This window comes from Stenella coeruleoalba, assembly GCF_951394435.1.
Source record: "Stenella coeruleoalba genome assembly, chromosome: 14".
Lineage (NCBI taxonomy): Eukaryota > Metazoa > Chordata > Mammalia > Artiodactyla > Delphinidae > Stenella > Stenella coeruleoalba.
The window spans coordinates 63,390,378-63,404,868 of NC_137160.1; the positions used below are offsets into that span (position 1 = coordinate 63,390,378).

Sequence of the window (14,491 nt, forward strand, 5' to 3'; positions counted from 1 at the left end):
CCCATGCGCTGGCTCCTTCCTCGTAGCCAAGGGTGCCACTCTATCTGCTCCTACACACCCTTCATCCCAGGTTGCCAGTCCAGGATGGGGTGAGCCGAGGTGGGTGCCCAATAAACTTGATAAATAGGTGAAGGATGGGCAGATGGACATGACCCACTTCCAACATAGTCCTGGGAGACCCACACCTGGGCTCCCAGGCTCCACTTGGGTCGAGGGATCCTGGCACAGTTTCTTTGGGGGGGACATCCTCGTCAAGAGGCCCGCAGATAGGAAGCAGTCAGAGCACGGGGAGAAAAAAGGCACTTTATTAAGAAAGCTTTGGCCAAGCCCCTGCCGGGAGGAGCCCATCCTGGGGCACCCGGATGGGGTGGGAGCAGCCCTGCCGGGGGCCTATAAATACATCTCCACAGGCCACTGGAGTTGCCCCTCGGATTCCCAGGCATGTGGGGTGGTGGGAGGCCATCAAAACCAGCTCGACAGCAGAGGGGCCAGGGCTGGGGAGGCTGGGGCTGGGAGAGCGTGGGTGGGGCTGGGGTGGGTGGGGAGACAGCCAAGCCTCCTGAGGAGCAGAGACCAGCCCTCCTCCCCAGGCTCCGGTCAACCAGATGCCCTGGGGCTCGGCCAGTGGAAGTAGCCTCTGGCTAGGGTCACAGAAGGGAACCTCCAGCCAGAGGCGCCAGGCCCTGGCCAGAGAGAGACTGCCAGGGTGGAAGTGCTTCTGGCCTCAGCCAGTGAGAAGGTGACCCAGCCAAGGCACTCTTGGCCAGTAAGAGGTGTTCTTTAGGCAGAGCCCTCCTGCCCTTGGCCTTTGAGACCCGGGCTGGTGGGAGCCCTCCACAGGCAGGCCATGGGAAGGGAGGGGCCAGCAAAGCGTCTGTCAGGCCTTAGCCACTGGGATGGGGCTTCCTGCCCGAGCGCGGGACCCCATCCAGGAGGGCCGTTGGGCCTGAGCCAGTGAGACGCAGCCTCCCGCCAGGCTGCTCTGGGCTGGGGCCCCCGCGGGAGACGCCGGGCGCGCACGGGACGCGGGGTGACAAGCAGCGCTGCTAAGCCGAGGAGCTGCAGGCACGGCGGGGCCGACCTACTACAGGGTGGGCGCGCCCGCTCGGCCCGGCTCGCCCGCCACCTCCCGGCTCTTCTTACGAGGCGGCTTCTGGATGGGGGTCTTCTTTCGGGGGGTGTCGGATCCGGGCGCGCCCGCTGCCGCCTTCTCGGGCCCTGGGGCCTCGGGCGCGGGGGGCGCGCGGACCGGCGAGGCGGGAGGCACCGAGCGCTTGGCCTTCTGCGGCGGCGCCGGCTTCTCTCGGGGGCCCTGCGTGCCCACGGCCCCCTCGGCGCGGCCCAGGCTGCGAGTCTTGTCGCGCAGCTCGGCGGCCAGCATGGAGGCGGCCTCAGGTGCGCTGCGCGGGGGACCGCCAGCGTCCGTGGGCTCTGAGAGGCCAGGGCCACGGCCCCGCGCTCGAGCCCGGGGCGGCGAGGGTGCGGCGAGGGCCGGCCCCTCCTCTGCCAGCCCCGGGGGTCGCGGCGTCGGGTCGCGGGCCCTAGGGTTGCAGGGCTCGTCCGGCCGCGCCGATGTGTCGCTGGGCGTCCGTTTCCTCTTGCTGGGGCTGGGAGCGGCCTCGGGGCCCGCGGGTGGCGGCGACGGCGCACGCGCGGCGGCGGCACCGTGCTTGCCGTGGATCCAGGACACCTTGGGCTTGGTGGCGGGGTCGGGCGGCGGTGGCTTCCTGCGCTCGGGCGATGGCGAAAGCGACAGGCCTCGGGCCTCGCCCCGGACCCGGGCCGGCCGGGCCTCACGCCGGGCCTCACGCCGGGCCACACGCGCATACAGCGCCCCGCCAGGCCCGTCCCCGCTCGACGCTGACCGCTCGCTGTCGGAGGACGCGCGGAGGGGCGTGGCCTCCTCCGCGGGCGTAGTCACCGGTGCAGGGGACGAAGCCAGCGCCTCGTTAGGGGCAGTGGCTGGGGCGATGGGGACCTCCGCGTCCCGGCTCTCGGTTGCCGCCTCTGACAAGGGACGAGCGGGGCGGTCACCTCCTCCGGAAAGAGCTTGGCCCCCCAGCCTCCAAGAGCAAACCCTCGCTGGCGCCCCGCCTCCCCTCCTCTTCCCGCCCCAGCTGGCGCTCAGTCGCCGTGGCATCCAGACATGCCTGGCACATTCACTGCACTGACCACAAACTTAGCTCAGAGCCCCGGAGGTGGAGGGCTGGGGTAGTGGGGCTAATTCCTGGGTTGCAGCCCCAACTCGGCCTGGACTCGCACCCCTCCCCCACCACATCCCCAGCCTGGGGGGCCACCATCACCACATTTGACCCTCGATTCATAGTCCTTCTTTAAGAGAAAGGCCTTCTAAGGCTCAGAGGTTAGTCACCTGCCCAAAGTCATTCACGGGGGTGGTCTGGGGAAGAGAGAGGCCAGAAGCCCAGCTATTCAGGCTGCTTCTTGATGTTTGTGAGCCAAGGCTTCAGGTGAAAGTGTGTCCCCATATCCTGCAAACCCCATTTCCTGTCTCCTCTGCCACCTCCTCCCCAGGCCCGGAATTTTCTCTGCCTGGTCTCCCCAGAAGTGAACCTGGGCTGTGGCTACCTCCCCAGACCCTACCCCAGTCTGGTGCTAGGCAGCAAAGAAGCCCACTCTGCAACCTCAACTGTGTATCCACCCCCCAGTTAACAGCATCACTAGCCCTTCCTCCCCATGCTGCCTGTCTCTTAGAGCACAGAAATTTCAGCTGGAACCTTTCACTGGGTCAGAGCGAGAGGGGTCCTCACCCCAAGCAGAGGGGCACTCACCCTCATGGGGTACACAGTATACGGGGCCTTCATCCGTGGTGTCAAAGGAGGAGAAGGAGGCCCGGGAAGACCATGATGGCGAGGGCTGCTCCAGCCCCGAGGGTGGCTCCAGGAAGCTGCAGTTGAGCGTGTTATCCAGGTCGTGATGGGCCACTGGGGAAGGAGGGAGGCATAGTTGCCAGGGGCCCCGCCTGCCCCAGCCAGTGCCCTCGCCAGCCCTCCTGCCACAAATGATGGAGGGACCCAAGCCAGCCCTACCCCAAGATAGTGGGTGGGACAGGCAATTCAACAGGCTAGTGTACGGCCAGGGAGCTGAGTGAGGTCGGGCCGAAAGTTGGGAAAAGAGAGCACCTGGCTGGGAGAGCCCATCAGGGCCTCCAAGCCACGCTTCAGACCCTGTCTTGCAGCAGTTTTTGAATGCAAATGTGCAGTGGTGAGGCCACCCTTTGCCGCAGCCGTCTCAGCAGGCTGCACCCCTAGGCACGGCCTCCACAGACATAGACCCCACAACGGGGGAATCCCAGAGGCTGGCCAGCCCGTCCCCCTCTCACAAATGGGATGTGGGTTCCAGCCCCCACATCTGTGCCCATAAATCCCACTCTGCTGAGTGGGCCCAGGGGTTTTCTCAGCTGTCTGCATCTTTACCTCCCAGGAGACTTCATCTCCCCATCCCCCTCATCTTTGGAAACAAGTGGGAAAGACGCAGAGAGACTCCACCCCGGTGTGAGTCAGTGCAGGCAGAAGGAGAGAAGCAGCATCGCCCCGCACCCAGCCCCGTCCTGAGGTAGGGTGGGGGCCGAGGGACCAGCCTGCCCACTTTCCAGGAAAGACCCAGGGCACAGCTGGGGATCCGGGCCGGGGGCGGGTCTTCCTGTGGCAGGGCATTCCCACTCACAGGTGCCCGCGTCCACCTGCAGCTCGCATCAGGACCGACAGTGTACTCACTCCCGCAGACTGCGGGGGCCTACCGGCCGCGGATGTCCAGTCCACACTGCCCCACCACACCACACATGCAGTTACTCACAGTCACCGAGACAGGGCCCACACCTGCCCGCACACGTAGGACCCCTGCCTTCCTCCAGGGCTCCCCTGCATCCGCAATCCTTCTTTCCTCCCCCTGGTCGCACCTCCCCACGCCCCCACATCGACACTCAAGGCCCCGCAGTTCCTACACCGACCCCGTCACACCCATTTCCCAGCAGCCTCCTGCGTCGGGGGGTGTTCCCCGGAGACTCCTTACCTACGTCATCCTTACCTACGACCTTGGGCAGCTTCTGCCTGCGGAGAGGGATCCGGGGCAACTTCATGCTGATGCGGCTGAAGCGCCCGCATAGGCGCTGCGGCGCCTTCTTCCTCCCAAGCGAGAGCTCCCTGCGGGGGCGGGGGCTGAGCGAAGGGGCGGGGCCGTGCCTGTTCCAGAGGGGCGGGGCGAGCCCGTGGGAGCCCACCCACAGGGAGGGAGAGGCCTGAGCGGAGGGGCGGGGCCTAAGGCCGGGAGAGGCCCAAGGGAGCAGAACCTCAAGGAGGGCGGGGCCTGAGCTAACGAAGGGTGGGGCCCCCCAGGGCGGGGCCGGGAACGGCGCGCCGCGCTGCAGTCCCCGCGCGGCCGGAACCGGGGAAGGGAGGGAGCTGGAAGCCTCACCCGCGCGCGGGGTCCTTGCCGCGGCAGGCGCAGCAGCAGCCGAGCAGCGAGAGCAGCAGGCCGAGGAGCAGGGCGAGCAGCGCGCCCGCACCCATCACACCCTTTCGCTGGTTGGTCTCTGTGGGGGTCACAGGGTCAGCGAGGTGCCGGCAGCCCCCGCGCCCCCGCCGGGTCGCCCTCACCCACTCACCCAGGCGGCAGGCACCGGTGACCGGGTCGCACGAGTCCTCGTGGCAGCTGCAGGCCTGGGCGCAGTCCACGCCGTGGAGCCCGGGCGGGCAAGTCAGGTTACAGCTGCGGGGGCGCGAGGTCAGGGAGGGGCGTGGGGTCTGGGAGAGCCAAGCGGCCCTCGGTTACGCCTCCCGCCCTCGCCCCCGCGGCCAGCCAGCCCCGGCCCGGCCCCGGTTCTCCATTCTCTAGGGACTGCAGCCCACCCCCACCTCCAGCACACCCTGAGCGATCAATGTTTTGGAAACAAATGTGTGCACTCCAGTGGGACGGAGTCTAGGGGACGGGCCGTGGACACTGGCCGCAGTGCCCATTGCTGGGGCTGACTCTTCTGTGGGGGGAAAAGGGGCTGCCAGACGAGACCCTTGGCTGTACGTGGAGGTCCCTGCTCATTCCACATCATCTCCGGGTCACCTCAGCCCTGCAGCCCTCAAGGAACCCACTGGCCACAGGCTGACCTGGTTGCTAGATCCCGCTCGAGAGCTGGCTCCACCCAGGGCAGGAAGCTGCCCCAAAGAGCCTGTTGTCTCTCCCTAGCTGAAGTATGGGGGCCAAGGCTGAGGGGCCAAGCCTGGGTCCCGCCTGGTCGGCCAACGCAGCAGCACCTGGGGTCTGGCTGGAGCCCAGTGCCGGATACAGACCCCTCAAACCCCTTGGGTCCCCGGGCACTCACTGGGGCCCGTGGACGCCCGGGCTGCACAGGCAACGTCCCGACTGGAAGTCGCAGTGGCCGCTGCCGCAGTCGGCGCACACGAACGCGCAGTCCTCGCCGTAGGTGCCATTGCTGCACTTGGTCTCACACCTCGGAACGCGGGGAGGAGGCGTCAGCGGAAACAGGCAAACGACCCTTAAGCCCACAGAGCCCTCCGTGGAGGGCAATCGGGGGAGGCCGGCTGGGGGCTGTGTGTCTGAGGCGGACACGGGTTGCTCACCGGTCACCGATCCAGCCCGCGTTGCAGCGCGTGCACTTGCCGGTGACGTGGTTGCAGGCGTGCCCGTCGCGACACGGCGGGCAGCGGTGGCCGCAGCCCTCGCCGTAGAAACCGGTGGCGCACGGCTGGTCGCACTTGGTGCCGTTCCAGCCGGGCTCGCACGTCAGGCAACGGCCCTCGGCCACCGTGCATGGCTGCTGGCCCTTGCACTGGCCGCATCTGGGGAAGGGGCAGGAGGCTAGGCGGGGTCCCGGCCGCCTCACCCCGGCTCCCTCGGCGCCTGCCCCTCCTCTCCCTCCCCGGCCGGGGCCCGCGCTTACCGGCGGCGGCAGCCCAGGCCGTAGAAGCCGGCAGGGCAAGGCTCGCGGCAGTACTTGCCCCGGTAACCGGGCTCGCACGCGCACGTGCCGTCCACGGGATGGCAGCGGCCGCGGAAGCACTGGCAATAGCGCTCGCAGCGCGCGCCGAACGTGCGCTCGCGGCACTGGCAGCGGCCGCTCTGTTGCTCGCACGGCGACGTGTTGCAGGCACACTGGTTGTTGCAGCTGCGGCCCCACCAGCCTGCGTGGCAGAGGCACGCGCCCGTCTGTGGGTCGCAGCGCGACGTGGCGCTACAGTAGCACGCGCTGGCGCACTGTGGGCCCCACCAGCCAGGCTCGCAGCGACACGCGCCGCTCCGCGGGTGGCACGCGCCGTGCTGGCATTGGCACGCATGCTCGCAGCGTGCGCCCCAGCGCCGCGCATGACATGTACACTGGCCCGTCACGTCCTCGCACTGCCCGTGTGGGTGGCAGACACACAGCTCCTTGCAGTCGGGACCCCAGAACTGGCGCGGGCACTCTGCAGAGCGAGCGGAGAGGGTGGGAAGCCCAGGTGCTCGCGACGGGGCCCAGACCCAGCCCGAACCTGCCCGCGTCCAGCCCCCCGCCCCCGGGGACCCACTCCCGACTCAGGCCCCGCCCATCTCTGGGATCCTGCCCCACTGCCCCGCCCGCCACAATCCGCGCTCACTGGTGTCGCAGTTGGCACCGAAGTAGCCATGGCGGCAGCGGCACTCGCCCGGCCGCACGCACACCTCATTCTCCGAGCACGTGGAGTTGCCTTCGCACACAGCTGTGGAAGAGACGCGCCCAAGTCGTCCCGAGTTCAGCCCCCACACTATCCCTCCTCTCCGTGACCCCGCCCCCTGCCCAAGTCCCAGGGTGCCCTACTCACCGATCCCACACTCGTCCCCCTGCTGCCTCCAGCCGGCGCAGCAAGTGAGCTCCTGGGAGCTGCAGGCAGAGAGAGGGCGCCTGAGCTCGGGACCCACTCCTAGTCCTCGCTGGGTCCCCCAGTAACCTCCACCCTGCCCTAGGGAGGTGGTTATAAAGGCCCTCATGTGTGCCCGGCACTGCTGTAGGTTTGGGAGACTCGAAGCGAATAAGACACAAATTCCAGCCCTCTAGAGCGGACACTGGGAGGCGGCAGATGGCAGACCACCTCCAAGAACTTCCCAGTTCCCTCTACAAGGGGTCTCGCCACTCCTCCTGATCTGTGCCCTCTTCCCCCATCCACTAGGCCAGAGAAGAGACCCCACATGTCCCAGGAGGGGCAGCAGTGAGGTGGGGGTGGGGCAAAGGTCCCTGGGCCTCCAGGACCTGCTCAGACATGGAGGTCTAGGGCATCCCTGGGGGTGGGGTTCTGGCCAGATGGGTGTCAGGGATCCAGATATGACGTGACCTGGGCAGTGCCAGGACTGGCTGGGCCGGGTGGGCACATCTGGATGCCCAACTGGAGCACCAAGGCAGATGGGTTGTCTCTGAGTGTGGTGGACACAGCGAGGTGTCCACTTGGAGAGGGGAAAGGTACACCCAGGGAGTCCTCCATCTGAGTAAGGAAAGTAAAACTGAGGGCTGCAGAGCACCAGGGCGAGACTTGGGCTGGAGGAAGGCAACGTTAGAATGTCCTCTCCGTGAACTTTCATAAAATCTTGTTTAATTTTATTTGGCTTTACAAGGTACAGTAGGAGGTAAAAAATTTATGTGTCCCATATCAGGGTGGTGCAGCCTCCCAAGGCCTGGGCTTATGGGGTGTGTAGGCACAAAGGTTTGGAGGCCCTGCCCAAGTGAAGCCATGGCCACTGGTGAGGGCCATGAGGGCTGAGGTGGGGTGTGCCCACACTGTGGGGCAAAGGAGGCTGAGAAGGAACAGACACTCAGGCTGCAGTTCTGCAGGGTCCCATCAGACCTAGAACTTCAGCCAAATGCTAAAGGCACATAGCCACCATTCACACTTCAGAGAAAAGGAGAGGGCCTCTTGGGAAGGATGTGAATCTAGAACCGGGATATGGTGATGGGAGGAGGTGGGAGGGGCCTGAGCACCCTGGGGTGGGGGTGGGATGGCCTGAGAAGGGAAAGGCTGCAGCTGCCCCATATCACACCCCTCAGAAGATGCCCCCCAACCGTTCCCAGCTCGAAATGATCACCACACCCTGGATGGGGCCCCCGGACTCCAAGGGAGCCCCCTCTCCCAGAAAGGGCTGGATTCTCCTTTGGGCCAAAGATATGGGACCTGGGGAACAGGATCCATAAAACCCCAAACTTCAAGGAATGGGCCACCTTATTTTCCACAAATAAAACTGGAAACCAGAGACAGGAACTCTAAGCAGGCCTGGATTTTCTGGCCCCCATTGTCCCCACCCACCCAGCTCCGAGATGGCCATCTGTAGGGAGACCCAGGTCCGAGGGCCTATCACCCTCCTGCCTCTTCTGCCAGTATGAACCCAGGTCTCCAGATGGAGAGCCTCTGTAGAAGTCCCTCCTGCAGGCAGCCTCACCAGATGGCCTGCTGGGATGGCCCAGGAACACTGACCACCTTCCATCCTGGACGACCTGGCTGCATGGCTCTGTAATCAGGTTGGGAGCCTGGTTTTAGGGCCACACTAAGCTGGATTGGATGACTGGGTCTGCCACTTGCTGTGTGACCTTGGGCACAGAACTTTACCTCTCTGAGCTCCAGCTGCTAAATCTGTAGAATGGGGCCCATAGGTTTGGCAGGAGGATTAAGAGAGTCAAGATGTGTCCAGCACAAACTATGAGCTCAGCCGAGGCTGTGCTGTGAGCTCCAGCCCATGCTGAGCAGGCTCTAGGAAGTCCCTGAGTTCACCTGGTCCTCCCAGCATGGCTGGTGCCCAGGCCCCACCCAACAGAGCTAACAACCCTGCTCCCCGGCAGGACAGAGCCCACGTGGAGGATGAGTCTGTGGGACTTTTCCTTCTGGGACGGGCTGGCAGAAAAGGCTGGGCTAGGTCGGCAGGCCCATTTTCTCAGATCTTATGAAAGTGAGATGACAAGAAAGATGGCCCAGTGCAGGGGTAGCTCCTACACTAGGGAAGGACCCTGGGGTGTCAATCCAGGCCCCTCAGCAAGCAGGCTGCCCCCCCATAGATCACTGTTACTGCAAATGAAGCTGCGGTGATTTAAACCTTCATCTTGAACCTGCCCAAGCCACCTCGGCAAAGCTCCCCAAGAGCACTGCCTGCTCACTGTGCCAGTGTCTGTCCCATTCTCTCCCCAGTCCAGACAGGAAGCTCCTCTGCCTCCACGCCCCCTGGGACTCCATGCCTGCCCCACTCTCCTCCTTCCCCCCTGGGCACCCCTCCCCTGGTTTCTGCCCCACCCCCCCCACCCCCCCCCCCACCCCGCCTCCCTCCCCTGCTCTGTCCACTCTAGCTCCCTGGGGAAGCTCCCTAGGTCCCATCCAGACACTGACAATGCCTCGGAGGCCTCGAGGGAGGCCCTCCTCCCCACTAGCCCCTCCCACCCCGAGTCTTCTCCATCTCAGGGTAAAGACTGTCCTTCCAGGCTGGGAGGCTGGAAGGGGACTCTGCTCTCTCCCAGAGTGGATCAACTGAGAAACACGCCAGCTCTACCTTCCAAACTGGATCTAGGATGGGACAGGCCACTTGTCCCCCGCCCAGCCTTGTGAGAGCCACCCTCACCCTCCCTGGTTCTCTCCCACCTTCTGCCCTCCTGCCCCAGTTCATCTGCCACCTGACAGCCAACCCAGGTCACATCCTGCCCCTCTTCTGTGCAAAGCCCACGGGGGTTCCCATCGCCCTGTGGCCTCTCCTCCACCATCCCTGTCCCAGCCCCCAGGGCTCCTTCCTGTGCTTCCAACAGGCCCTCTGCACTCAGGGCCCTGCCCCAGATGCCACCCTGCTCTGCCTCCTCTCCCACAGGCCTCTCTCACTCATCACTTCCCACTGGGTCTCCCCAACTGAACACCTCCTCCCCAGCCCTTGCCAGATGTCAGATGATTTGCTGTAAATCTCCTCCACACAGGACAGCTGTATCCCTGCACCAACAACAGGCCTGCACACATTAAGTGTATGGGATTTTACTGACTGAGAGCTGCTCCCTGCCCTAGTCCTCCTGCCTCCGGAGGGAGGGAACGCTAATGGGAACCTGGCAAGGCCCAGCCTTGGGAAGGTAATGAAGAGATGGTCCAGACCCTGGGGGGGATGGGGGAGTGCCGTCTTTCCCATTAACCAGCTCCACACAGGATCACAGTCATCCCTCCTCTACCACCACCCCCCCCCCCCACTGGACAGGAGTATGGACTGGCCCAGAAAGGTTAAGCGTTGTGCCCGGGGCCACTCAGATGGGGAGAGGTGGCACCAGGATCTGAAACCCAACCCAGGCTCTTGGCTACTGGAACAGGCCGCCTGATGGAACATCTCGGGGAGAGGGGGAGTGGAGGAGGCTCCGGACAGCTCTGGCCTGCCATCGGATCCCCCCACCCCCCACCCCCGGCACGGACCCCCACAGGGAAGGAGAGCCGAGGCGGAGGGACAGGGCCGGCGACGATCGCGCCCTCCCACTACCCAGGCGGCCCCGCCCGCCACAGCCGCTGCATTCCTGGGGCCGGGGAGGCCCGGGAGGCCCGGGAGGCAGCGGCGGCGGCGTCGATGTGAAGCAGATGGCGGGCCAGGCCGGCCCCCGCCCCAGAGGCGGGGCTCGCAGCGGGGAGGGGTCTGCGCGCCTCGGGATCCGAGCTCGGAAACCCCGCGCGGCCCCTCACAGCCCCTTGTCTGCCGCGACCGCCTGCCCCCGGACGCGGCCTCCCTGGGCCCTGCGGCCCAGGGCGCCCCCACCGCACCCGCCAGGAGCCCGTGATGCTTCTCCAGCTTCCCGCCTGCCTGGCGCCCCCGGCCCGCGCCAAGGCACCCCCTCACGCCGGCTCCTCGCCCCCGCGCGGAGATGCCCTTGACCTCGCAGTGGCCTCTGACAGACCGACCGGGTCCTCCGACTCCTGCGCCCACTCCTGGGTCCTGGCTTGCGCTCTTCGACCTCCGCGCAAGGTCCTGAGCCCGGCGCCCTCCGGCAGAGCCTGTCCCCTCCTGTCCCACACTGGCTTCCCCAGCCCGGCTCCTCGTGGCGCCCACCTCTGCGCCGCCCCTCTGCACCCCGTATCCCCACCCGGGAGTCCCCCATCCTCCCGATGCCGGCGCACGTCATTGTCTCTCTATTCCCGCTTCTGGGCCACTCTGAGCTCAGGCTCCTCGACGTCCACCTCCATAACCACCCTCTTCCCACCCGCGCCCGCTCTTTCTAGGACACAAATCTGTCCTTCCGACTCGCCTGCCTCAAGACCTCCGCGGCTCCCTCTTCTCAGGAGCCTCGCTCCATCTCTCCTGGACGCTCACCCTCCCTCCATCACGGCTCGAGCCACACTCGTGTGTCTGGGCCCTTGCACATGCCATGCCATGGGCTTGGAATGAGCTTCCCGTCTTCTTACGGCCTTCACAATCCGGCCCAAGGGTCCCTTTTCCTGGGTCTGAAATCTCGAACCCCGTGTGTCAGCCCTCTGGGCGTCCGCTGCCCTCCGCTCTACCCTCGGCCGCTTCTCGCCCAGGGTATCCTCGGACGCACCGTCGTGGCCCGGCGCCCGGGCTCGGCCTGGAGCGGAGCCGGGGTCAGCGAGGGCGGCCCGAGGGGCCCGCGCGTTTGGCTCAGGGAGGTCCTGGGCGCCCCCTCCCCCCGGCCCCGGGTGTCCCTCCGGCCCCCTCCCCCAGCCCGGCCGGCTCCTACCCGGGCGCGCGGCACACGTTGCGGCCGCGCGGGCTCAGCTCCTGGGGCGCCGCGGGGCCGGGTAGCAGCCAGAGCAGCAGCAGCAGCGGCGGCAGCGGCGGCGGCGGCCCCCCGGCTCCCCGGCGCCGCGCCGGCCCGGCCCCCCGGGGCCCTGCGCCCTCCATGCGGCGCGGGGCAGGCGCGGGGCGGGCGCGGGCGCGGGTGCGGCCGCAGCGAGAGCGGCCGGAAGCGGAGTGCGCGGCCGGGCGGGGGGCGGCAGGAGGGGCGCCGGGCCGGGCAGGAAATTCCACATCGGCTCCCTGATCCAGGGCCAGCCGCGGCCGGCCAGGCGGCAGCGCCCGCCCCGCGCGCCAGACCCCACCCTCCGGCCGCGCCACCGCCCCTCCGCGCGGCCCCCGCCCCCACGCGGCCGCGCGCAAACTTGGGGGCGAACTTGGAAGGGGCCCTCCGGAGGAATCACCGGTCGCCTTGCCTTTCCCTCCCTTCCCCAGACACCCACCAGAGAAGCGGCCCCTGCGCGCTCCCGGCGAGGCCAGGCCCGGGGCGGGAAGCGGGTGGGGACCAGGCGCGACGCACGAAAGCCCCCTGGCCAGCGGCGCCTCGGAACCTCCAGGTCAAGGCTGCAAGCCGGCTTCTGCTCCCCCCGTGAGGCCCTTCTATGTCCGGCTGTGCGGTCAGCGCCTCCCGAGCGCCGGGCGCAATCAAAGCCTGCAGCGACGGCGGAGCCGGATGCTTGAGGCCTGTGAGTAGACTCGGTCTGGACCAGAGAGGCCTGGGTGAAGGGGCCCCCGTAGAAACAGACTGGAGAGATGTTGGGAGCAGAATGGCTCCGCGCGGGCTCTGAGAGAATATGGAGGTAAAGGCAGGTGTCGGAGGCTGAGGGAGGCGGTATGGTGGTGGTGGGGGGACAGCTCCAGGACTGAGACCCTGCCTGCAGCCCCTGTCAAGGTGTGACGATGGGCTGGAGGCCGCTAGTCACCAAGGAGAAAGTCCAGAAGGTGGAGTCAGGGCTGGAGTCGTGGGAGCTCCTGCCTCGGGAGGGGTGGGGTGACAGCACAGAGCAGTGCAGGGGCAGCAGAGAAAGGGGGTGAGGAGGGCCTAGGGGGACCAGGAGGAAGAGGAACCCTGGGCCCAGGAAACAGAGGGGTCAGACCCAACCCCAGGCCCATGGGGTGGGCAGGACGGGCAGGGCTGGGGATGGAACAGAAAGGGGGGCAGACAGGTCCCCGAAAAGATGAGCTGGGCTTTTGAGGACCTGAGAGTTGGTGGAAGGGCCTGGGCAGGGAGAGGGCAGCTGCTGAGGAGGGGAGGTGGCGTCCTGCCTCAGTTATGCGGGGGCCCCATCTGGAAGGGTGGGGCTGGCGGAGGGGGCCTGGAATAAGGGCCACTGAAAGGCCCAAGGCTGTGGGCATCACCAGGCTGGCAGAAGTCGGGATGGGAGGGAGCTTCGGAGGTTAGGGCCCTTCCCTGAGCCATTCTGGTGCAGGACGGAGGCACAGCTGGGGAGGGTGGCAGGGAAGTTGCACCCATGTGGTCATGAATGCAAACACTTCTCTGGGACAAGTGAAAAGGCCAACCACTTCTGGGCAGCTCTGCCTGTCCATGGCCCTGAATTCAGCAGTGCCCGGGCCCCTCCCATGGAACCCCCGTTGGCTGCCAGCAATGGAGGCCAGCAGAGGTCTGTGTGGCTGCACTGTCTGCCCAGCTCCTGACTTTAGAGGCATCGCCCTAGCTAGACTGGGTTCATGGACAGGCATCTCAAACTCCCTCATCTCTCCCCAGGGCTGCTTCCCGCCCCACAACCCCACCTCTGTGGGGGCAACACCTGAATGCCTGAATGTCACAAATCTCTACCCACCCCATCCGTGTACCACCTGTGTCTGGTGCCCGCAGGACAGGACCGTCACCAGCCTCGTCTCAGACCCACAGCCCCCCGCCTGTGTCCTGTCGCAGCCACCTTGCACTTGATGGTGAGTTCAGGTGTTGAGGGCAGGGCCCACGTCTGTACCAACCACCACATCTCCATCAGGAAACTGAGTGCAGGTGGAGTGGACGATCGTCTGTCTGCCCAGCCTGTGCCAGGTGAATACCAGGCTGAGGAAGCTGGGGGTTCATAGGCACCCATATGACTGACCAGCATGCAGACCGTGGGAGCCAGGAGCCTGGGCCGACCGGTTCTGACTGGGATGACTTCCTGGGGGAGGCCAACTTTGAAGGGTGAGGATTTTGCAGACAGAAAGGGATGAGCCACGAGTGAAGCAAAGGCTTGAATGCAGGGCCTGAAAGCCTGCCAAGCTGGCAAGCTGGCTGCCTGGGCCCAGGGGCAGGAGCTGGTGGGCTGCTAGCGGTGGGTGAATGCTAGACCGAACAGTGGCAGGGCTAGGCTGCTGCCCAGCTCTCAGGATCCCTTCCAGGGCTCATGTCTACCCCACCCCATGCCCTGTGGGGCCTCACAGACCTTTCCCCGCCTCCACTGCAGACCAGAGGTCTCTTGCAAAAGCTGTGCCTTGGTGTCTGGGTGGGGAGATAGCACTGGCAACCTCGGACACATTTTGGGGGCGGAGGCAGACATTTCTGGCTCTCCTTCCCAGGAACCTCTGGGGTCTGCAGGGACTGCAGCCCTGGCCTGCAAGGTGCTGGCAGAGACAGGAAGTGCTGGGTTCCTACTCCAAACTCACATTCCCACACCTCACCCTTGGGAGCAGGAGGATGACACTGGAGAAGTGGCCATCCTGTCCCACTGGAAGCGACCATCAGAGTCAACCCTGGGCTTGCCACCTGAAGAGTAAGTGCATGATGTCACGTGGGCTTAGGGAGTAGGGCACG

General features: G+C 66.0%; 1 protein-coding gene across 2 annotated transcripts; it reads right to left on the bottom strand.

The window, feature by feature from the left end:
* Positions 1-228: 228 nt before the first annotated feature.
* On the bottom strand, positions 229-11,876 carry SCARF2 (scavenger receptor class F member 2). Of its 2 annotated transcripts, none has more exons than XM_079942890.1 (11): positions 11,666-11,876; positions 6,807-6,865; positions 6,603-6,704; positions 5,912-6,431; positions 5,592-5,810; positions 5,333-5,461; positions 4,622-4,725; positions 4,432-4,549; positions 4,045-4,175; positions 2,790-2,942; positions 229-2,007 (listed from the first exon to the last, which is right to left on the bottom strand). In XM_079942890.1, exons 1-11 carry the CDS (start codon positions 11,827-11,829, stop codon positions 1,085-1,087), a joined length of 2,622 nt encoding a protein of 873 aa, XP_079799016.1. In that variant the 5' UTR covers positions 11,830-11,876; the 3' UTR covers positions 229-1,084. The 2 variants fall into 2 exon arrangements, with proteins under 2 accessions (XP_079799016.1, XP_079799015.1); XM_079942889.1 differs by having other exon boundaries at positions 4,045-4,160; positions 11,666-11,872.
* Between the last annotated feature and the right edge of the window lie 2,615 nt (positions 11,877-14,491).